The sequence below is a fragment of the Oryctolagus cuniculus genome, chromosome 7, assembly GCF_964237555.1.
Source record: "Oryctolagus cuniculus chromosome 7, mOryCun1.1, whole genome shotgun sequence".
Lineage (NCBI taxonomy): Eukaryota > Metazoa > Chordata > Mammalia > Lagomorpha > Leporidae > Oryctolagus > Oryctolagus cuniculus.
The window spans coordinates 143,632,735-143,656,159 of record NC_091438.1 but is presented as its reverse complement, the minus strand read 5'-3'; the positions used below and the strand labels follow the sequence as shown (position 1 = coordinate 143,656,159).

Here is a 23,425-nt window from a genome sequence, read left to right as displayed (position 1 = left end):
AAACATAGTTCAACACATTAAGTCTAAGATTCTGTATTTAAGAAAGTAAATGATCCAAAAGATAAGATGAATAATTATTGGATAACCACACATGTAAGAGAAAAACAAACCAACTGGGGTTCAGAGTAGACCATAAACCGTTTCATACAGGGCTTTTTCCTAAAACACACAGTGAAATCTTATATCAACAGTGCTCTCCAGGACAGTGCGATGCCTGACACACACAACTGGATGCTGCTCCAGAAGGAGGCACTTTTCAGTCCTCTCAGCATTAGGTGGTTATGTCCTAACTCTATATTCAAGAATTTTAGTATGGGGGCGGTGCTGTGATGCTGTGAGGGGCCCGGTCTGCAGCATCGGCATCCCATATGGGCGCCAGTTCAAGTCCCTGCTGCTTCTCTTCCAATCCAGCTCTCTGCTATGGCCTGAGAAAGTGGAAGATGGTCCAAGTCCGGGGGCCCCTGCATCCGCATGGGAGATCTGGAAGAAGCTCCCGGCTCCTGGCTTCACATCAGCTCAGCTCTGCCCACTGCAATAATTTGGGGAGTGAGCCAGTGGAATGGAAGACCTCTCTCTCTCTGGCTCTACCTCTCTCTGTAACTCTTTCAAATAAATAAAATAATTCTTAAAAAAAAAAAAAAAGACTTTTAGTACAGTCACAGGGAAGAACACCTATCCATGCAAAGGGATAAACATTAAAACAAATTAACATGAAAAATATGACAGTCTTTTTTTCCTTAAAAATCTTAAGTATAAGCTAGATAAATTTTCAGATCTTTCTTAGCTAAGAGCATTAGACAGGAGCAAAGAGAAGAATGAAGATACTGAGTATGCATCTTGCCACTGAGATCTCTTGGTTTAGCTTACATTATAATATAATGCTTAAAACGATCTTCCAGGGGCTGGCGCTGTGCAGAGGGTTAAAACCCTGGCCTGCAGCACTGGCATCCCATATGGGCACTGGTTTGAGTCCCAGCTGCTCCACTTCAGATCCAGCTCTCTGCTAATGCACCTGGGGAAGCAGTGGAAGATGGCCCAAGTCTTTGGGCCTCCACACGTATGTGGGAAACCTGGAAGAAGCTCTTGGTTCCTGGCTTTAGATTGGCTCAGCTCCAGCCACTGTGGTCATCTGGGGAGTGAATCAGTGAATGGAAGACCTTTCTCTCTCTGCTTCTGCCTCTCTGTTAACTCTGCCTTTCAAATAAATAAATAAACCTTTAAAAAAAGAAAGAAAGAAAAAGACTATCTTCCAGAAGGTTATTCTCAATACCATCAGACATCCACAGTTAGTTTTCATGGTGAAATTCCTGATAATTATTTGCATATAAACTACTCACAGCATGGAAGCATGTTTTCTCCTCACTGAAAATGTGGCCAAAGCAAAACTAATACATTGTTTGCCTTGGAATGCTTTTAAGATGACTGTGACTTTCTCTTTCCTACTCAAATACTATTGCACCAAGAAGGCCTGACCAGTGCTGGCACAAACTGCTTCCCACTTATATCACAATTTTCTTCTGTGTGTCCACCATGTTTTTTATTGTCACCTCCTCACATTGTATGTATGGTTAACTACGCTTGCTTCTGTCTCCTTTGCTAGATTGTGAGCTCTTTCAGAGTTATATCCTAATCATCTTTGTTTCCATCTGAACTTAATCTGTATCTCTCACATAACACGCCCACTCATGTTCAAGACGTCACTGTGTTTATCACCTCAAGTCCTGGCCATTGTCATCAGAAGCCACATCTTCCACATGCACCTGGTCACATTCCTGTTAAAAGACAAAGCATACTATTTCAATCCAGGGAGCAGAAGTGTTATCGCCATCATGACATAACATAAGACCACATATAGGGGCTAGCACTGTGGTATAGTGGGTTAGGCTGCTGCCTGCAGTGCTAGCATCCCATATTGGTGCCGGTTCAAGACCCGACGATCCAGCTCTCTGCTATGGCCTGGGAAAGCAGTGGAAGATGGCCCAAGTCCTTGGGCCCCTCCACACACGTGGCAAACCCAGGGGAAGCTCCTGGCTCCTGGCTTTGGATCGGCGCAGCTCCGGCCATTGCGGCCAACTGGGGAGTGAAACAGTGAATGGAGGACTTTCTCTCTCTCTGCCTCTCCTTCTCTCTATGTGTAACTCTGACTTTCAAATAAGATAAATAAATCTTAAAAAAAAAAAAAAAAAGACAACTTATAATGGCAGGATGACATGTGGAGGATCACTCTCATCCCTTTACTATTCCATTTTTTTTCAAAAAAGATTTATTTATGGAGCTGATTGTTGTGGTGCAGTAGGTAAGCTGCCACCTGCAATGCTGATAACCCATAAAAGCACCAGTTCCAGGTCCGGCTAATGCACCTGGGAAAGCAGTGGAGGATGGCCCAAGTGCTGGGGCCCCTGCTGTTCTTGGGGAGACCCAGTTAAGAGTTCTTGGCTCTGGCTTTGGCCTGGCCCATTCCCAGCTGCTGCAGCCATTTGAGTAGTGAATCAGTGGATGGAAGACCTCTCTCTCTGTCTTCTCCCTCTCTCTCTAACTCTGCCTTTCAAATAAATAAATCAGTCAATCAATCTTAAAACAAAAAATCGAGAATAAAAGAAGCAAATATATAGATTCACAGTTGGTAGTTAGAAAAGGTCATCTAAGCAAACTCCTCATGTTCTAAACGTGAGGTGACATGATTTCCTCAAGGTTATATAACCATTGAGTGATAGAGATTAGAAAGCATCTTGGGTCTTGGGCTTCTTCCCACAAAGATTCTTTCCATTGAAGCCCAGGCTACTATTGACATAAAATGCAGCTCACTGCCTAACTCTGACAGGACCCACATTAGCTGGGCCTGGAACTGGTGCTTTTATGGGTTATCAGCATTGCAGGTGGCAGCTTAACCTACTGCACCACAACAACCAGCTCCATAAATGAATCTTTTTTGAAAAAAATGGAATAGTAAAGGGAGTAAGAGTGATTCTCCACATGTCATCCTGCCATTATAAGTTGTCTATGATTTTTTTTTTTAAAAGATTTATTTATCTTATTTGAAAGTCAGAGTTACACATAGAGAAAAGGAGAGGCAGAGAGAGATTAGTCCTCCATCCACTGGTTCACACCTCAATTGGCTGCAATGGCTGGAGCTGCGCCAATCCAAGGCCAACAGCCAGGAGCTTTCCCGGTTTCTGCCACATGTGTGGAGGGGCCCAAGGACTTGGGCCATCTTCCACTGCTTTCCCAGGCCACAGCACAGAGCTGGATTGGAAGAGGAGCCGCTGGGACTAGAACCGGTGCCCATATGGGATGCCAGTGCCACAGGCGGAGGCTTAACCTACTGTGCCATGGCGCCGGCCCATCTGGGGAGGTTTTCAAAAAATGCATTCTTGGGTCCATTCCAGACCTACTTTAATCTTTATTTCTGCAAGTGAAATCCTAGAATCTCCATTTGTAAGAAGCTCCCCAGGTGATTCTTATGGCCACTAAAGTTGAGAACCATTGATCTGGTGACAGGAACTCAATAAGGTCAAATTTTTCAAATAATTTTCAGTCCTGGGGAAGGACTATGTCTAGAAAATCATTATAAATACAATTTGGTGATAATTATTAGCATATATATTTTCAACAAATGTTTGCTGAATAAAAACTCTGACACCCTAATTTATCAACATATGAAGTTGAAGGAAGTTTAAAACATTATAGAGTTTAGAGTTTAAAGCCCTATGAATATATTAATTTCTTTTTAAAAAGCTTATTTATTTAAGATAGAGACAGTACTAGATAGAGAGATCTCCAATCTGCTGGTTCACTTGCCAAATGCCCACAGTAGCCAAGAATGGGCCAGGCCAAAGCCAGGAGTCAAAATTCCATCCAGGTCTCCTTGTGGGTGGCAAGAACCCAACTACTTAAGGCATCATCAATGCTTCACGAAGTACACCTTAGCAGGAAACTGGAAATGAGACTAGAGACAGAAATTCTGATATGGGACACTGGTATTCCAAGTAGCATTTTAGCTGCTAATGCCGAACGCTTGCCTAACACACCTCTCCTACCCTACCATCGGTTAATTTAATCTGTTGGAGAATTGTCTATTGGGTAGAACTAGATACGAAAGCTTTCAGTAGTTTTTTGTGTAGAATAACTGCTTAACTGAAGCCAAGAATGGGAACATAACTTCCCCAGAGACCTGCACCCTGGTCTGACTCCCAGTCTGTTCACCTCAAAGGCAAACTCAAACGTCAAAGTCAAAAAATTTCTCGATGAATCTCTTAGTATTTCCTGGCATCTAACAATAAAATGATTCTATATTTCAAGGTTAACCCATACACAAACAACAAATATGCTAAATTATAATAGGTCAGAGCAGCCTTTTATAAATTGGACAAATCAAGAGACCATCTTTTAGGAGGAGAAAACTGAAGAACAGTCAAGAATCATCAAACTAATTTTATATATAAATATGTATTATTTAATATGGATTATGAAATTGGAACAATGTTTTATATATCAGTGTTTTGCCTGATGGGTTGACATTTTCCCCTGTGCTAGATCACTTCCAAATAAGCTAACCAAAATCACATTTTTTAGACAACACAACTGAGGGCCCAGGGTAAGCATCTGATACCACAGTTAAATTTGGGGTACCTGCATCCTCTACCACAGTGCCTGGGTTTGAGTTCTAGCTCCACTTTTGAATCAACCTTCTGGCTAATGAGCACCTGAGAGGTAGCAGGTGATGTTGGCTCTGGGTCCCTGCCACCCATGTGGGAGACTTGGATTAGGTTTGGGGCTCCTGGCTTCATCTTGGTCCAGCCCTGGTTGCAGGAATTTGGGGGTTAAACCACCAGATGGAAGGTCTCTCTATCTCTCTACCTTTGAGATAAATAAAAATTTAAAAAACAAGACAATACAAAGAAACAAAAACAAAAAACCCAGCAACAACCTCTGAGTACCAGGAGCCACACCAGAGGTGATCCGACCATGACTCTGCTCCTCAAAGACTATTTATGCCTTGGTAGTCAGCTGGCCTCTCCACACCTACCCTAACAATAGGGTCTAAAAAATACATTAAGCATAGATTCAAAATAATTCTTGAACAAAGCATTTCATTGAAGCACCGAAACAATTTAAAATGCTTACCTCTAAGTCATTGAAAAATAGATGTGTATCAGCCACTTCAAAAATCATTTCTTCCATTGTTAAACCTGAGCCAATCACAACTGTAGGGTCCTGGAAGACAATAAGAAAAAAAATTGCTTGACTTGATACTTAATGATTCCCTTTTTTTTTCTTTAAAGATTTATTTATTTATTTGAAAGTCAGTTACACAGGGAGAGAAGGGGAGGCAGAGAGAGAGCGAGAGAGGTCTTCCATCCACTGGTTCACTCCACAATTGGTCTCAGCAGCAGGAGCCGCGTTGATCCAAAGCAGCGCTGATCTGAAGCCAGGAGTAAGGAGCTTCCCCTGAGTCTTCCCATGTGGGTGCAGGGGGCCAAGGACTTGGGCCATCCTCTACTGCTTTCCCAGGCCATAGCAGAGAGCCAGATATGAAGTGGAGCAGCTGAGACTCGAACTGGCGCCCACACGGGATGCCAGCACTGCAGGCAGCAGCTTTACCTGCTATGCCACAGTGCCGGCCCCACAGTACTAATTCTAATCTTCAAATATTTCAAAATTATTTTGGATTAAGCCCAAAACAACACAAACCCACACAGCAGTGCTTCTTCAAATTCATTCACAGAAGAATGTGGGATTGTGGAACAGTCTGCAGACAGTGAAAAACTTTAGGACAAGTTTCTAGAAATCAGTAGTTTCATAGAACTATTTTTATTTATTTATTTGAAAGGTGGAGTTACAGAGAGAAAGAAGGAGAAACAGAGAGATCTTCTATCCTGGTTTACTCTCTAAATGATCACAATGACCAGGGTTATGTCAAGCAAGCCAGGAGCCTGGAGCTTTTTCCAGGTCTCCCACATGGGTACAGGGGCCAGAGAACTTCAGCCATCCTCTACTGCTTTCTCAGGCACATTAGCAGGGAGCTGGATCGGAAGTGAAACAGCCAGGACTTGAACCAGCGCCCACATGGGATGACTACCCTATAGGCTGTGACTGACTTATTAACCCGCTGTGCCACAGTTCAGGCCCCAGAGAATGTTTTTAAAAAACAACTCACTACTTTACAGTAAATAATTGTTTTTATCATTCGCTTGCAGTGTTCTCCATTTTAAAAAAAAAGATCCACTTAATGTTTTTGAGAAATTTCCTGTTCCAGATGAAATTTTACATTGTTGAATACTATTATTGTAAAACCATCATCTTCCTTGCATGTACACCCCTAAACACACACTATAATACCAGAGGTCAGTTAGTTAGCTGACAGTCTCAAAAACCAGAAAGAAAGTAAAGAAAGGCCAGAGTCAAAACATTTGCAGAAAAACCAATGGGAGTTGCTTTACAATAAACCAGTTCATTTAGAGGCTCTATGCCCTTATTTTACATTTTTTAATAACCATCAACTTTATGAAGTATTCTCATATATCTGGCATATACTTGGCTAAATGAAATGCTCAATTTGGGCTCTCTAAAAACGCAACTATCAGATTGGTTGTTGGAATAATCCCAAGACTCTGCTCTGTCTTGAGGCTTATTCCTTCACTTCTTTTTTTTTTTTTTTTTGACAGGCAGAGTGAGAGACAGAGAAAGGTCTTCCTTTTTCCATTGGTTCACCCTCCAATGGCCGCCGCGGCCGGCGCACCGTGCTGATCCGATGGCAGGAACCAGGTACTTATCCTGGTCTCCCAAGCACTTGGGCCATCCTCCACTGCCTTCCCGGGCCACAGCAGAGAGCTGGCCTGGAAGAGGGGCAACCGGGACAGAATCTGGCGCCCCGACAGGGACTAGAATCGGTGTGCCGGCGCCGCAAGGCGGAGGATTAGCCTAGTGAGCCGCGGCGCCGGCCTCACTTCAATTTTTATAAGATGTCAACTCTGGAAAACATTCAGCTTTCTGCAATGGTCCTATGTCTAGTCTCTAGCTTTACCATCAACTCTGCCTGATTATGAAGCCTGCCTGTGTGAGGCATCTGGTGATATTTTACATGGAAAACTGAAAGCCAACAGGGTAAAATGGAAGTGGCAGAGGAAATGATTTTCGTTACCTGCCCAGACAGACAGAAGAGGAACAGGAACAAAGGAAGATTCAAATTACCTTTCCATACTTCTGGGCATAGGATCCAGTAAGAAGGGAGTGGAAGATGATGATGGTCTCATCCAAGTCCCAAAGAAATACCCGCTAAGGGAAGAAAATATAAAAAATGAGTATCTTTTCCAATCACAATGAAATGAAACAAGAAATCAGTAACAGGAAGAAAACTGGAAAATTCACAAATAGTACAGAAATTAACATATTCTTAAACAAAGAATGAATGCATTAAGAGGAAATCACTAATGAAATTAGAAGATACCTGAGATAAATGAAAACAAATGCAACATGCCAAAACTTATGGGATACAGTGAAAGCAGTGGTAAGAGGGAAATGTAATAGTCAACGCACACATTAAAATAAGTAAGATATCAATTCTATAACCTAATTGCACACAGTAAAGAACTAGGAAAAAGAGAAAAACTGAAAGGCAACAAAAGGAAGGAAATAATAAAGGTTAGAGCAAAGGTAAATAGCCAATAGAAAAACAATAGAGAAACATCAATGAAACAATAGAGAAAAATCAACAAAATCAGTTGGGTCTTTGAAAACATCTGTAAAACTGACAACCTTTTGTTAGAATGACAAAGAAAATAAAAGTGTAGACTGAAATTACTTAAGTAGAAATGAAAGCTGGGATATCACTTCTGATTTTACAGCAATGAAAGGATTAAGAGAATACTAGGGGCCAGCGCCGCGGCTCAATAGGCTAATCCTCCGCCTGCAGTGCCGGCACACTGGATTCTAGTCCCAGTCGGGGTGCCGGATTCTGTCCTGGTTGCCCCTCTTCCAGTCCAGCTCTCTGTTGTGGCCCAGGAGTGCAGTGGAGGATGGCCCAAGTGCTTGGGCCCTGCACCTGCATGGGAGAGCAGGAGAAGCACCTGGCTCCTGGCTTCAGATCAGCACGGTGCGCCGGCTGCAGCGGCCATTGGGGGGTGAACCAATGGAAAAAGGAAGACCTTTCTCTCTCTCACTGTCCACTCTGACTGTCAAAAAAAAAAAAAAAAAGAATACTAGGAAGAATGTTACGCCAAAAAATTGGATAACTCAGATGAAATGGGCAAATTCCTAAAAATACATAGAATATAGTACCAAAAAGACTCAAAGCATAGAAAATCTGGTAAGACTGATAATAAGTAAGGAGATTAAATCAGTAACTAAAAATATCCCAACAAAGAAAAACCCAGGAACAGATGGCTCTGCTGGAAAAGCCCAACATTTAAAGATTTGACACTAATCTCTCTTACTTTTTTTTCCAAAAAAAAAAAAATCTAAGAGGGAACATTTTTTAAACTTCTTTAATGAGGTCTATATTACCTTGATACCAGTTCATGAAAACACTAACAACAGAAAACTTTGGGCCAATGTTGTGGCACAGTAGGCTAAGTTGAGGCCTCCAACACTGGAATCCCACATAGACACTGGTTCGAGTCCCAACTACTCCACTTCTTCTTCTTTTTTTTTTTTAATAAAGATTTTATTTATTTATTTTGAGAGGTAGAGTTACAGGCAGAGAGAGGGAGAGAGAGAGAGAGAAAGGTCTTCCATCCACTGGTTCACTCCCAAATGGCCACAACAGCTGAAGCTGGGCTATTCAAAGCCATGGAGCTTCTTCAGGGTCTCCCATGTGGGTGCAAGGGCCCAAGCACTTGGATCATCTTCTACTGCTTTCCCAGGCTACAAGCAGAGAGCTGGATTAGAAGAGGCACAGCCAAGGCCAGCGCCGTGGCTCACTAGGCTAATCCTCCACCTTGCAGCGCCGGCACACTGGGTTCTAGTCCCGGTTGGGGCGCCAGATTCTGTCCCGGTTGTCCCTCTTCCAGGCTAGCTCTCTGCTGTGGCCAGGGAGTGCAGTGGAGGATGGCCCAAGTCCTTGGGCCCTGCACCCCATGGGAGACCAGAAGAAGCACCTGGCTCCTGCCATCGGATCAGCGCGGTGCACCAGCTGCAGCGCGCCGGCCGTGGCGGCCATTGGAGGGTGAACCAACGGCAAAGGAAGACCTTTCTCTCTGTCTCTCTCTCTCTTACTGTCCACTCTGCCTGTCAAAAAAAAAAAAAAAAAAAAAAAAAAGAAGAAGAAGAAGAAGAAGAGGAGGAGGAGGCACAGCCAGAACACGAACCTACTTTGACTACTATGCTATAGCGCCAGGTCCCACTACTCCACTTCTGATCCAGCTCTTTGCTAATGCACTTGGGAAGTAGTGCAAGACAGACCAAGTTCTTGGGCCCTCAACTCCCATATGGGAGACCAAGAGAAAGCTCCTGGCTCCTGGCTTCAGCTTGGCCCAACTCCAGTTGTTGAGGCCATTTGGGAAGTAAACCAGTGGATCAAAAATTGATCTCTTTCTGTAACTCTGTCTTTCAAATAAATAAATAAATATTAAAAACAAAACAGAAAACTCTCTTATAAAATTTGATGCAAAAATTCTCAATAGTAATAAACCAAATTCAGTAGTATATTAAAAATAATTATACATGATTACCAAGTGAGATTAGTTCCCAGAATATAAAAGTGGTTCATTCAACATACAAAAATTAAATAGAACGTATCACATTAACAGAGGGGGGTAAATGATTATCTCAACTGATGTAAAAAATGCATTTGGCAAAATTTAACAAGCTTTCAAGATAAAAATGCTCAACATACTAGGAACAGAAGAGAGTGTCCTCAGTATGATACAGGCCATGTAGGAAAAATACAAGCTAATCTATTGAAAGCTTCACTCCTGAGATTAGGAGTAAGACAACACAGTACTGGGCAGTCTTAGAGCAATTTGGCAAGAAAGGGGAAAAAAGCTTCCAAATAGGAACGAAAGAAGTAAAATTAACTGTTGGTAGACAACATGATTTTATATGCAGAAAATCCCAAAGAACTTCCAAAAAAAATTGTTAAAGAGTTAATAAATGAATTCAGAAATCAGCTATATTTCTATACCCTTGCAATGAATAACAGAAAAAGAAGTTTAAAAAATAATTCCATTTATAATAGTATCAAAAAGAGTAAAATATTTAGGAATACATTTAACTAAGGAGGCATAAGATCTGCATACTGAAAACTATAAAATACTGTGAGAAAATTAAAGAAGATGTGCCTAAATAAATGGAAACACATGTTGGTGGACAGGAAGACTCAATATTACAAGATGACAATACTACTAAATCAATCTACAGATTCAATGTAATTCTTATCAAAATCCCAACCGTGTTTTTTTAATAGACTATTTATCTATCTATCTATTTTTTTTTTCTTTTTTTGACAGGCAGAGTGGACAGTGAGAGAGAGAGAGACCGAGAGAAAGGTCTTCCTTTGCCGTTGGTTCACCTTCCAATGGCCGCTGTGGCCGGCGCACTGTAGCCGGCGCACCGCGCTGATCCGATGGCAGGAGCCAGGTACTTATCCTGGTCTCCCAAGGGGTGCAGGGCCCAAGCACGTGGGCCATCCTCCACTGCACTCCCTGGCCACAGCAGAGAGCTAGCCTGGAAGAGGGGCAACCGGGGCAGAATCCGGCGCCCCGACCAGGACTAGAACCCGGTGTGCCGGCGCTGCAAGGTGGAGGATTGGCCTAGTGAGCCGCGGCGCCGGCCTTATCTATGTATTTATTTTTAAAGACTTATTTATTTATTTATTTATTTGAAAGGCAGTGCTATAGAGAGTCACTGGTTCACTCCCCAAATGGCCACAACTGCCAGAGCTGGGCCGATCCAAAGCCAAGAGCTTCTTCAGGATCTGCCACGTGGGTGCAGGGGCCCAAGGATTTGGTCCATCTTCTACTGCTTTCCCAGGCCATAGCAGAGAGCTGGATCAGAAGTGGAACAGCCAGGACTCGAAATGGCACTCATATAGGATGCCAGCACTGCAGGCGGCACCTTTACTGGCTATGCCACTGCACCAGTCCCAAGATTTATTTTATTTGTAAGGCAGAGTTACAGAGAGAGAGAGGAAGAGACAGACAGACAGACAGACAGACACACACGCACGTTTCTTATCTGCTGGTTCACTCCCCAAACAGCCACTACGGCCAGGGCTAGGACAGGTCAGGAGCCAAGAGCTTCCTTCCAGTCCCCCTCGTGGGTGCAGAGTCCTAAGTACTTGGGCCATCCTCCACTGCTTTCCCAGGCACATTAGCAGGGAGCTGGATTGGAAGTGCAGCAGCCAGGACTTGAACTGGTAACCAATATGGGATGCTGGCATTGCATACAGAAGCTTAATCTGTTGTGCCACAGCACTGGTCCAGTTGATTTTCATTTTATGTGAAAGGCAGAGAGACACAGAGAGAGACAGTGATATCTTCTGCCTGCTGGTTCACTTCTCAAATGTCTACAACAGTCAAGGCTGGGTTGGCTGAAGCTAGGAGACTGGAACTCAATCTGGGTGTCCCATGTAGGTAGCAGGAAATCAACTGAGACATCATTTTCTACCTTCCAAGATATGCATTAGCATAAAGCTATACTGGAAATGGTATAGCTGGGAATCAGATCATGCACTCTAATATGAGATGCAAGTGCCCTAAACAGCAATGTAAGCGGTTGCTTAAGCACCTGCCCCCAAATATTGTTTTTTAAAGAAACAGAAAAAAAAACATTTTAAAATTCACATGGAATCTTTAGGGATTCCAAATAGCTAAAATAATCTTGTGGATTCACACTTCCTAATTTCAAGACTTACTACAAAGCTACAATAATCAAAACAGTGTGGTACTAGCATAAGGACCAACACATATACATCAATGGAACAGAACTGAACAGAACCAGAAATCAACTTCACAAACATGGCCAATTGATTTTGGACAAGAATGCCAGAACCATCCAATGGGGAAAGGAAAGTCTTTCCAACAAACGGTACTGGAAAAACCAGCTATCTATATGTGGCCCGGGAGTGCAGTGGAGGATGGCTCAAGTCCTTGGGCCCTGCACCCGTGTGGGAGACCAGGAGAGGCACCTGGCTCCTGGTTTTGGATCAGCGCAATGCGCCGGCTGCAGCATGCTGGCCTCAGTGGCCATTGGGGGGTGAACCAACAGAAAAGGAGGACCTTTCTCTCTGTCTCTCTCTCACACTGTCCACTCTGCCTGTCAAAACAAAACAAAACAAAACAAAAAACATCAAATACAAAATTATCTTAAAATGATTCAAAGGTCTAAATTTAAGGGCTACATAATGAAAATCTGAGAAGATAGCAGATGAAAACCTTCATAGTTGTCAGTTTTTAATTGTTACACCAAAAGCATGGCAGTTAGAAAAAACTCAGTTTTCACCAAATTTAAAAATGTTAGTGTATCAAAGGATACCATCAAAAGAGTAAAAAGTTTTTATGTATTTTCTTTCCTCTTGGCAAATTCAGCTTCTTAACTTAGGAATTAAAGGGCACACAACATAGAATGATATTGTTTTTCAAGAGTTTCAGATGTATGTTTAAAAGATTTAAGAAGTCAGAAAAAACCAAGCAGGCAACCCAAATGAGTTTCTTCCCATACTTCCAATTCACTGTCCTGAGAAGAACTGGCATCAGCTTTCCTCTTGCCACGGTTCTTGCCGGCCATGTTTTTCTTGGACTGATCATCAGCATCTTTACTTGGTGTAGTCTGGGACAAAGATGGGCTTGTAGAGGGATCTACTGTAAAGCAAAAGCAAGACATATATTGCTGGTAGTAACAGGCCACAACAACCAGAGTAGGAAGAGGGTAACAGATTCTCTGCGCTTAACAATTCATAATGCAGGGATAAAGGTTGGAAAACCAAACTTTACATAAGCAATTAGGGAATGTAGATCTAGGTAATGAGCATCAACAGCAGCTAATACTACAAAAACAGCTAAAAATCAGACTTTAAGTTTGCTCTGATTAAAAAACACCTATGAAGTTGTATTGGGGAAAAAAAAAACCCATAAAATAACCAAAATTTGATCAAGCTTCCAGATCAGGGTTTCTCAGCTGGACACAAGTGACATTATGGGCCAGATAATTTTTTTGCTGTGTGAGGATGTCTTGTCTTCTAGGATGGTTAGTCAGGCAGCATCCTTGACCTCTACCCTCGAGGTGCCAGTAGCATCCCCTGTCCAGTGTGACAACTAAACTGTTACCCCACGTTGTCAAATGTTTCCTAAGAGCAAAATGACCTCAGGTTGAAAACCACTGCTCTAAATTAATCTACTAATTTCTGACAAAATAAAGAGGGCAGTAGCACAAACTAAACTACCCTAAATGATTCAATTAGCCAAATTCACACTGGCACACAGTATGGGATAAGCAATCCTATTTCTTCAGTAACCCTACCAATCATAATAATATACAGCTTATCTGGATCCCAATTTTTTCTCTTCAAATTCTCTTTAAGAGGCAAAAGGTAGACAGCAAGTAAGCATTCCCATCTGCTTGTTCACTCCCCAAATGCCTGCCAGGGTCCTATTTGGGCCTACTCTGGGAACTGAGAACTCACATCAGGTCTCCCAGGAATGTGGCAAGAACCCAAGTACTGGAGCCATCATCACTGCCTCCCAGAGACTGTTCAGCAGGAAGGTGGAATCAGAATCCAAGTACTCTGACATGGCAGGTGGGAGTCCTAGTCAGTATCTTAACCACTAGGCTAAATTCCCATCCCTATGTATTTTTAATTGACAAATAAAAATTTTTATATACTTATAATCTATAGCATATTTCAAAATATGTATATATTATGGAATGCTTTGGATCCTAATCTAAACAAAATGTAGAAAACAAAACATATATGAGAAAACTGGAAATATGAACATCTTTTGGTTCTTAATGATACTGAGAAATTATTGCTAGGTATTTAAAAGATGGGATAATGGTACTGTGGTTACATTAATGTGTACTTATCTTTTAGATGGCAATGCCTAGACTCTGAGGAAGGAACTGGATGAAGTTTAGCTGAAATGAGGTTGCCCATGAGTTAGTAATACTAAAGAAGGATGAGGGATAAGTAAGGCTTAATTACACTATTCTGATAGCTTTTGTTTTTGTTTGAAATTCTTCATTATTCAAAAGTTAAAATTGTTATGAAGAATAAAGATAGAGAAACGAATCAAAGCCAAGGCACCAACACATAATTATTTCAAAGTTATGTATGTCTGAAATAGCAACCATTTGCACTTAGGCCTAGTAAGGGCAAGATACATCACACACTGTTTATATATAAAAAGCATCATTTTTAAACATGCATCAATGCCAGTGATAAACACTGCTTTCCTCAAAGTACAGGATGTGGAAGATAATCACCAGAATTAAATACAGAGATAAATGCAAAGTTATGAGTACATGTTTATTGAATGTGGGGATAAAGCCTGTATGTCAGAGCTTTTCCACCTAGACATCAGCATTTGCTGATACATTTAAAAGCTGTAAAACTCCTGAAACTGTAGGCTTAAATTTTAGCCATTTCTTTGGGGGAAAAGGACCATAGATTTCCTCAGAAAACACTTATAGGATGAAGTCCCTCAAGCCTGTTTTCAGAGCTGCAGTTCTTACCAGAGGAAAGTCTCTGTGCCGCAGGTGTGGGTACCATGACACTAGGCTTCTCCGTCTGGTATGTGGTTGCTGCTAGCGTGGTACTCTCGGCATCACTGTTAGTCTGGCCTGTGACTCCAAAGCTGGAGCTGGGATAGCAGGTCTGGTACTGATTCTGACCAAGAATAGTGTAGGTGGGATAGTCCTGTAAGCAAAAGGGAACAACAGAGCAAAACAAGACTCTTAAAAAGAACATACATGAATTTTAACACAAGAGGATTTCTTCCTATTATTCATTAATATTTCCCTGAAACATTAATATGACTTCTCCACTTACCTTCTCATCAGCAGTCTCCCAGCTAACCCAATGATTTTCAAAAAGCATTCTGTGGAAACCCAAGAGTCAAGGGGAGATAGCTCATAAAGTCTCTGGCATGAGAGAAAGGAAGGATCCCTTGTATACTCATTAATATACCCATAAGGCCCTTTTTTCTACCATGAATAGCTCCAATACCAATTGTATGTACTGTATTCCTACACAGAATTTTTAAAAAAAGATTTATTATTTATTTGAAAAGCAGAGTTGCAGAGAGAGAGAGAGGGAGAGTTAGAGAAAGATCTTTCGTCTGCTGGTTAACTCCCCAAATGGCCACAAAAGCCGGGGCTGGGCCAGGCTGAAGCTAGGAGCCTGGAACTCTATCTGTGTCTCTCGTGTAGGTGGCAGGGACCCAAGCATTTGGGCCATCTTCTGTTGTCTTCCCAGGCACATTAGCAGGAACTGGATTAGAAGTGGAGCAGCTGAGACTTGAACCGGCACTCATTAGATGCTGGCATTGTAGGTGGTGGCTTAACCTATTGCATGCCACATATACTGGCCCCTCTTCAGAAAATTCTGAAGGAAAGATTCTACTCTAATTAGTTTGATCCCTCTCTCTGCCTCTCCGTAAACTCTGCCTTTCAAACAAATACATAAATCTTTATGTATAAAAAAAGGTTTATAAACCACTGCACTAGTTAGCAGTGCTTATAAGGACAGATGAGGTTAAGTGAAGAAAGCACATATCCTACATTAAAGTTACCCAGTTTAAAAACTGATTATTTAAAAAAAAAAACAAAAAACAAAACAAAACAAACAAACAAAAAAAAACCAAAAAAAACCAATCCAGTTGTCTTTAAAAATGAAAGTTCCTTAAAATAATGGGAGGATTCCTGGTCATTTCATAAGTACATATGAAGGGCCTTCAAAAAGTTCATGGAAAATACATATTATTAAAAATTATGCATAGGCCAAAATTTTTTTCACATGCAAATAAAACTGTTTAAATCTAATTTTCCATAAATTATTCTTGAGAGACAGACAAACAGATACAGAGACTTCCCATTGCTCGAGAACTCCCCAAATGCCCATGACTCCTGGGGTCTGCAGTAATAGGAAGCAAGAATCAGGAGTCAGGCACTCTGATGCAGGAAGTGGCATCTCAAATGCTAGGCCACATGTCTGTCCTTCTATGAACTTCTGGAAGCATTCTCACATACAGTAAGACTTATCAAGTTGTACAAATTAAATCTATGCAATTATGTCAATTATAACTTAATAATGCTATAAAAAACATTGGGTATGACATAGCTCAAATGTATACTTTTTAAAAATTCCATTGATAAGGCTGGTGATACGGCTCAGTGAGTTAAACTGCCACTTGGGATGCCCATATTCTATACCAGAGTTCCAGTTCAAGTCCCAGCTACTCCACTTCCAATTCAGCTTCCTGCTAAAACATCCTGGGACGCAGCAATTCATGGCTTAAGTGCTTGAACTCCTGCCACCCATGTGGCAAATTTGGATGGAGTTCCCAGCTCCTGGCTTTAGCCTGGTCCAGCCCTGGCTGTTGCTGGCATCTGAGGCATTTGGGGAAAAATCTCTTGCTCTGCCTTTCAAGTAGGTAAAAAAAAAAAGCAAACATTTAAAAAAATTTCATTGACAATAATACTGATGACAAGTAAGAAGAAGCCAATTCACCAGATCAATTATTTAAAAACAGCCAGTATCTACCAATAGCCAGACTTACGGTGTGTGTGTTTGAGTATCTGGGCATGAACAGGAGAAGGGACCATTATGATTTTTTTTTTTTTTTTTTTGACAGGCAGAGTGGACAGTGAGAGAGAGAGACAGAGAGAAAGGTCTTCCTTTGCCGTTGGTTCACCCTCCAATGGCCACCGCGGCCGGCGCGCTGCGGCCGGCGCACTGCGCTGATCCGATGGCAGGAGCCAGGAGCCAGGTGCTTTTCCTGGTCTCCCATGCGGGTGCAGGGCCCAAGCACCTGGGCCATCCTCCTCTGCACTCCCTGGCCACAGCAGAGAGCTGGCCTGGAAGAGGGGCAACCGGGACAGAATCCGGCGCCCCAACCGGGACTAGAACCTGGTGTGTCGGCGCCGCTAGGCGGAGGATTAGCCTAGTGAGCCGCGGCGCCGGCCCGAGAAGGGACCATTATAGAAAAGGATAAGTGGTGAGAGCGTTTTCTTTTCTTTTCTTCTGAAGATTTACTTTTTATTTGAAAGGCAGAGTGGCAGAGAGAGACAGAGATATCTTCCATCTGCTGATTCACTCCCAAATGCCCTATACAGCTGTGGTTGGGCCAAGCTGAAGCCAGGAGGCTGAACTCAATCCAGCTCTCCCATATGGGTGGCAGGGACCCAAATATTTGGGCCATCACCCACTGCCTTCTCAGGTATGTTAGCAGGAAGGTAGATCAGAAATGAAGGATCTGGTACTTGAACCAGCACTCCAATAGGTGATGTGGGGATGCTAAGCAGTGGTTTAAGCTGCTGTACCACAAAATGTGCTCTGAGAGAGCTTTCTGAGATTAACAGGCAGATTAAAAGGCAGAGGAAGTGAAAACATGAACAGGTCCTGAAAATGTTTTATTAAAGGCCCACAAATGTTCAACCTGGTTAAAACAAAGAATCTCTATGAGAATACACAACTAATTAAGTAATATGACTTAGGTTCTTCAGGCAATGGTGTACAGCTTGTGTGAGGGCAGGAAATGGGGACTCTTAAATTCAAAGTAACAAATAAAAACATGAAAAGATTCTACAGAAGTAAGTGACATAATAAAAAGTGCATCTATACAATGTAATCAGATAATATTTTAGAGAATGGACAAGCATGAAAAAACAACAGGAAATGAGACGTGCAATTAATAAGGTAATTCAGTATTAAAGGGGAAAAACCCAAAATACTGGAAATTATAGTAAAAATGAAAAGGGAGTGGAAACTTTGAAAAATGGCCACATTAGAGGAAAAAAATGAAAGAGCAAATGGAATCCAGCAATCCCAATACTGGGTATGTGTCTGGAAGAAATGAAATCAGAATGTCAAGAGACATTTGCACTCCCATGATTACTGCAGCAATATTCCTAATAGCCAAGATCCGGAATCAACCTAGGGAGTCTATCAATGGGATAAAGAAAATGGAATGGAATAACAGTCAGACACACAAAGAATGAAATTCTGTCATTTGTGTGTAGAACTGGAGGACATGAAGTGAAATAAATCAGATACAGAAAGACAACTACTACATATTCTCAGCTGACTTCCTAGATGTGGAGAGAGAGAAAGAGGATGGTTAATCCTCAGTACAGTGGTGCAGCCGCATAGGAGGAATAACTTCTGATGTTTTATGGCATAGTAAGTAGAGTAACTATGACTGACAATAAATAATTGTATATTTCCAAACAGCTAGCAGAGGGGATTTTGAGTGTTCCCAGCACAAAGAAAATGATAAATGTCCTAGATGATAATTATGTAAATTACTCTGATATGATCTGATCATTACAGTTATATACATGTACTGAAATGCAACAGTATACTCCATAAATCTGTATAATTATTATGTGGCAATTAAAAATAAAACATAGGGGTAGGTGTTTAGTGCAGAGGTTAAGTCACATTCTGTATCAGAGTGACTGGTTTGACTTCCAACTCCTCTGCTTCTGATTCTGCTTCTGCTTCTGCTTCCTGCTAATGTGCACCCTGGGAAGCAGCAGGTGATGGCTCAAGTACTCAGGTTCCTTGTCACTCAGATAGAAGAGTTGGATTGCGTTCCAGGATTTTGGCTTTGTTCCTGGCCCAGTCCTGGCTGTTGCAGGCATTTAGAATATTTAACCAAATATTTGTTGTAGGCATTTGGAATATTTAATCAAATATTTCTCTGTCTCTTGCCTTTCACAAATTTTTAAAATTTTCATTTAAAAATAATGAAAATAATATTCTGTGTGGTTAAATATTACTGTGGTTGGGGCTGGTGTTGAGGCATAGTGTGTTAAGCCACTCCTATGATGTCAGCATCCCATATGGGTGCCAGTTCAAGTACTGGCTATTCCACTTCTGATCCAGCTCCCTGCTCATGAGGCTGGGAAAGCAGCTGAAGATGGCCCTTGCACTCATGTAGGAGACCGGGATGGAGTTCCAGGCTCTAAGCTTTAGCCTGGCCCAGCCCTGGTCACTCTGCTCATTTGGGGAGTGAACCAGCAGATAGATGACCTCTCTCTGTGTAACTCTGCCTTTTAAATAAAAAAAAAAATTTAAAAATTACTGTGGGTGAAATAACAAACATATGAAAAATTACACTGATGGGCCAGCATGTGGTGTAACAGGTATAACAGCATGTGGTATATATACTGCCTGCGATGCGGGCATCCTGATATGGGCATTGGCTCGCATCCCAGTTGCTCCATTTCTGATTCAGCTCCCTGCTGAGGGCCTCAGAAAAGCAGTGGAAGATGGCCTAAGTGGCTGGGCCCCTGCCACTCATATGGGAGACCAGTAGAGTTCCTGGTTCTTGACGTGGGCCTGGCCAGTCTGGGCTGTTGCAGCCATCTAGGGAATGAACCAGCAGATGGAAGATCTTTCTCTCTCTGTCTGTATTTCCCTCTCTCCCTGTAATTCTATTTTCAAATAAATAAGTCTTAAGAAAAGAAGAAAAAAAAGAACAATTAAATCAAGATCGTCTATATTAGAAGACAGAATCAGAATTAGAAAAGGAGCTTTGAGGGGAGGGTATTTGGAACAGTAGTTAAGACATGACTTGGGTACCCAAATCCCTTATCAGAATGCCTGAGTTTGAGTCCTGGTTCCACTCTCCATTCCAGCTTCCTGCTGATGTCTACCCTGGGAGTCAGCAGGTGAAGGCTCAAGTCGTTGGGTCCCTGCTGCTCACATGGAGACTTAGACTGAGCTCTCGGCTCCTAGCTTCAGCCTGGACCAGCCCTGGCTATTGTAGGGATTTGGGGAGCAGACCACAAGATGGGAGATCTCTCTATTTCTCCATGCTTTTCAAATAAACCAAATTAATAAATAATAAGAGCTAGCTATGAAAGGGAAAGAAATAGATACTTCCAAGAAGAGTACTATGTTATAGGTAGAAAATTATCTGTGGAGTACAAGAATGGAGAAATACAAGAACAGTTTAAGATAAAAAATGAACCAGAATAGTAATATTAACTGGCCAGAAAACAAGATCCAGGGATACAGTGTAAAAACATTAACTGCTGCAGAGAAAACAATGCAAAACACAAAACAACAACAAAAAATGTTTAAGGTGTTACTGGTGATTTTCTCAGTGCAAAGTGTTCATGTAACTGTAGTCACAACCAGACCACAAAGAATTCACAAAAGAATGAGTGGTTTAAAGTGGAGGTAATGTTTATTCATTTATTCTACAAAATTTATCAAGTACCTTTGATGTGAGGCATTTTTCTAGACTTGGAGAATACATAAGCAAGCACAACAGAAAATAAGTCCCTGCTTTCATGGAACTTACACTCCAGAGGGGGCAGAACAGGAAACCGAGATGATCACAGTAGACACAGCCAGATTTTAGAGAGGGTTAGCAGAGGAACCAGAGAAACTGGATGGGGGCCCATCCTGCAGGCACCCAGGAAAAGGTATCCACAGCCCCTACCATTCCTAATTGCTTCTTGGATGGACAGAAAGACCATGCACAGAAGAGAGGAAGAGCAGGCTGATGAGTCTTACTAAACAGGATGAACCAAAGTTACCACTTTACCTGGTTTGAGATGCTGGCAACCGCTGCTGCTGGGATATTGGCAATTGTAGATGAAGTGGGTATCAGGCTGGCATTTGTGCTTGAAGCTGTAAGATTGAAGTGTTAAAAGCATTAAGAATAATATGTAAAAGGCTGGAAGAAATGGAAAACGTTACCTTATTGAACAGATCTACAAGGAGATAAGGAATATATACATTTATTTGTTTTTCTTGTATGCCATACCTCATTTAGATTTGATTAGAAACAAAAACATTTCAAACACCTGTTCCAGTTTGTCTTCAACTTCCCATTAAACTCCTACAAGGATACTGATACAATCTATAGCTCATACTATTGAAACTCATGATACCAAAATTAATCCGAATCATTTTGTTCAAATCTTTCACAGAAACTAAAAAATGCTGACTCACCTGCAATGTGATCTACCCTGACTCAGCAGAGCTCTGATATATCCTACACTATAATACTGTTTATTTTTATTTGTCCAAATTATGCCTTTTCTGGTGCCACATAATTCCGCTGAGAAACAGAGCTGTAATTCCAAATTCTAACATGCTTGAAATTGCTTCCTGAGCTTTATGCAAATAACGTATTATCAATGTGGATTAGCAAACATCAAGATTTAGCATTTGGAGATTTAGCCAACAAGCCTAGAAAAACTCAGAAAATACTAAATATTATTCTGGTAAAGTTAGAGTGCATTTTATAAGCTATTTGGGCTACCTGTATTAAAATCAGAAATTTGGACTTTTATATACTCCTGTCATAGATTCCAGCAGGGTTTTGATCAAAACCTGACACAAGATTCATCACTGTGACTTTTTTTCAGGTGGACAATGTAACTGATACTACTAGTCCTGAGCTCCTTTCCCTCACTTATCAGAAACACATTCAGATACGGTTCTTATTGCAGTCACACATACTGTAAGGGCTCACCATCACGCGGACCTGCCTACCTATCCATTAGCTACAAAGTTCTGTGCAGGAAAAGTTAGTAAGAAAACCTCCACCAAGAACAGACCTGAAAAGTAAATGCAGCAGAAGCCCAAGTGTACTGTTCACAGAGAATTTTTCTCCCTCTCTCAGGGGAACTCTGCTTTAGGAGACAGTCTAGAAAGGATTAAGGTCAGTTACAGTGATTGCTGCAACCAGCTTTCAGATGAAGAAAGGGGGGCAAAGAACAGTTAAAGTAACTTGTTTCCATGCATGGAGCTAGTGGCAGAGAATCAAGAGGACCACTTGAATCTCCCAGCTCTTTCCTCAGAGTCAGTAGATGAGCTTGGGATCAGATTTCTTCTCTACAGTATTCCCCGCCCCAGGGGAACCAGAGGACTCTTAGAGCTTATTATTATTATTACTGTTATTGTTATTATTTAAAAAAAATGAAATAAACTTTATAACCTCATAGTTGATATTTTCTTTCCACCAATGTTCACCTTCTTTCCTACTGTCGCCAAACCTATTATTTTTTCTAATAGAAAGTAGCAAAAAATGACATACACTATATAAATGACTCTGTAAGTAGTTTTAGTCATTTTTAAGAAGGGGGGGGGGGATTTGGATGGTTGCTAGATTCTCTTGCCCAGCACATTATCCTACAGAGGCCAGCCACAAAACAGACTGAACATGGGTGATTTAAGATGGAAAATAAAATGAAGAATTTAATCTGTTAAGTTTATCTACCGAGTAAAGTCCATTTCTGGTTCAGTTTTCCTTTGGCCCTGGTTCTGGCATATCCTTTTTCTTCTACTGACCTTTAATTCTGTTCTATATTCTCAACTTACTAATGGTTAGAGGTACAACTTAACATATACCTGATTTCTATTCACATAGGGAAAATGGACTCTGACTGACAAGGCAGTTTTAGAAATGTTAACAATCCCCATACCAATTACTGATTCAGGCTGGGGGGAAAAAAGAAGACCTTACAAACAATTAATTGGCCATGTACTCTATTATCCCTGGTAGGAAGTTTAATGATATGATCAGCATTTTTTGAAAGGGAGAGTTACAGAGAGAGAGAGAGAGAGAGAGAGAGAGAGAGAGAGAGAGATCTTCCATCCACTACTGGTTCACTCCCCAAATGGCTTCAACAGACTTGGCTGTACCAGGCTGAAGCCAGGGACCAGGAACTCCGATGGGTGTCTAACATGGGTAGCAGGCACCCAAGCACTTGGGCCATCTTCTGCTGCTTTCCCAGCTGTGTTAGCAGGAAGCTACACTGGAAGTGGAGAGAGCAGCTAGGACTCAAACTTGAACTCAGAGAATACTGATGTTACAGGTGGCAGACTAACCCACTGCACCACAATGCCAGCCCTGATAACTGAGTTTTTAATAAGCACCATCCTAAAAACCATAGTTTTCTAAATAATAGTGGTTTTTATTATATGAGACCTTACTCTGCACCTAGGAAGATCACAGGGCTCAATAAAATTCCTTGTACTCAACCAAATCACTTCTAACACGTCATTCATTCATTCATTTATTCAGGACATTAGTGTCAGGGTCTACTATAGGCCTAGAAACTGTTCCAGTCACTAAAGGATAGTACAGACACTCCTCAGGGAGTTTTAGTTCTAGCAAGATTAGTTTGTCAATAATTAAATATATTTTTATGCTCTTATAAACAGCTAAACTCACCTAAAAATGTACACAATCACTGCATGCCCTATTCTACCATATAGCCATGACTAAAGAGCCAGGCACTTTGG

The 23,425-nt window shown here is 41.5% G+C and overlaps 1 protein-coding gene across 17 annotated transcripts in view; it reads right to left on the bottom strand.

Annotated features, from left to right (window-relative positions):
• Positions 1-23,425, bottom strand: part of EYA3 (EYA transcriptional coactivator and phosphatase 3) — a 107,378-nt gene that overhangs the window by 15,388 nt on the left and 68,565 nt on the right. For 9 of the 17 annotated variants that reach the window (XM_002716084.5, XM_070078983.1, XM_051856782.2 and 6 more), the window contains 6 exons: positions 20,715-20,800; positions 14,668-14,851; positions 12,658-12,797; positions 7,192-7,275; positions 5,125-5,214; positions 1,714-1,772 (listed from right to left, as the gene is read on the bottom strand). In XM_002716084.5, coding sequence (XP_002716130.3) covers positions 1,714-1,772; positions 5,125-5,214; positions 7,192-7,275; positions 12,658-12,797; positions 14,668-14,851; positions 20,715-20,800 — 643 coding nt within the window. The remainder of the gene's footprint in view (positions 1-1,713; positions 1,773-5,124; positions 5,215-7,191; positions 7,276-12,657; positions 12,798-14,667; positions 14,852-20,714; positions 20,801-23,425) is intronic. The other 8 variants (XM_051856783.2, XM_051856786.2, XM_070078981.1 and 5 more) reach the window with 1 other exon arrangement.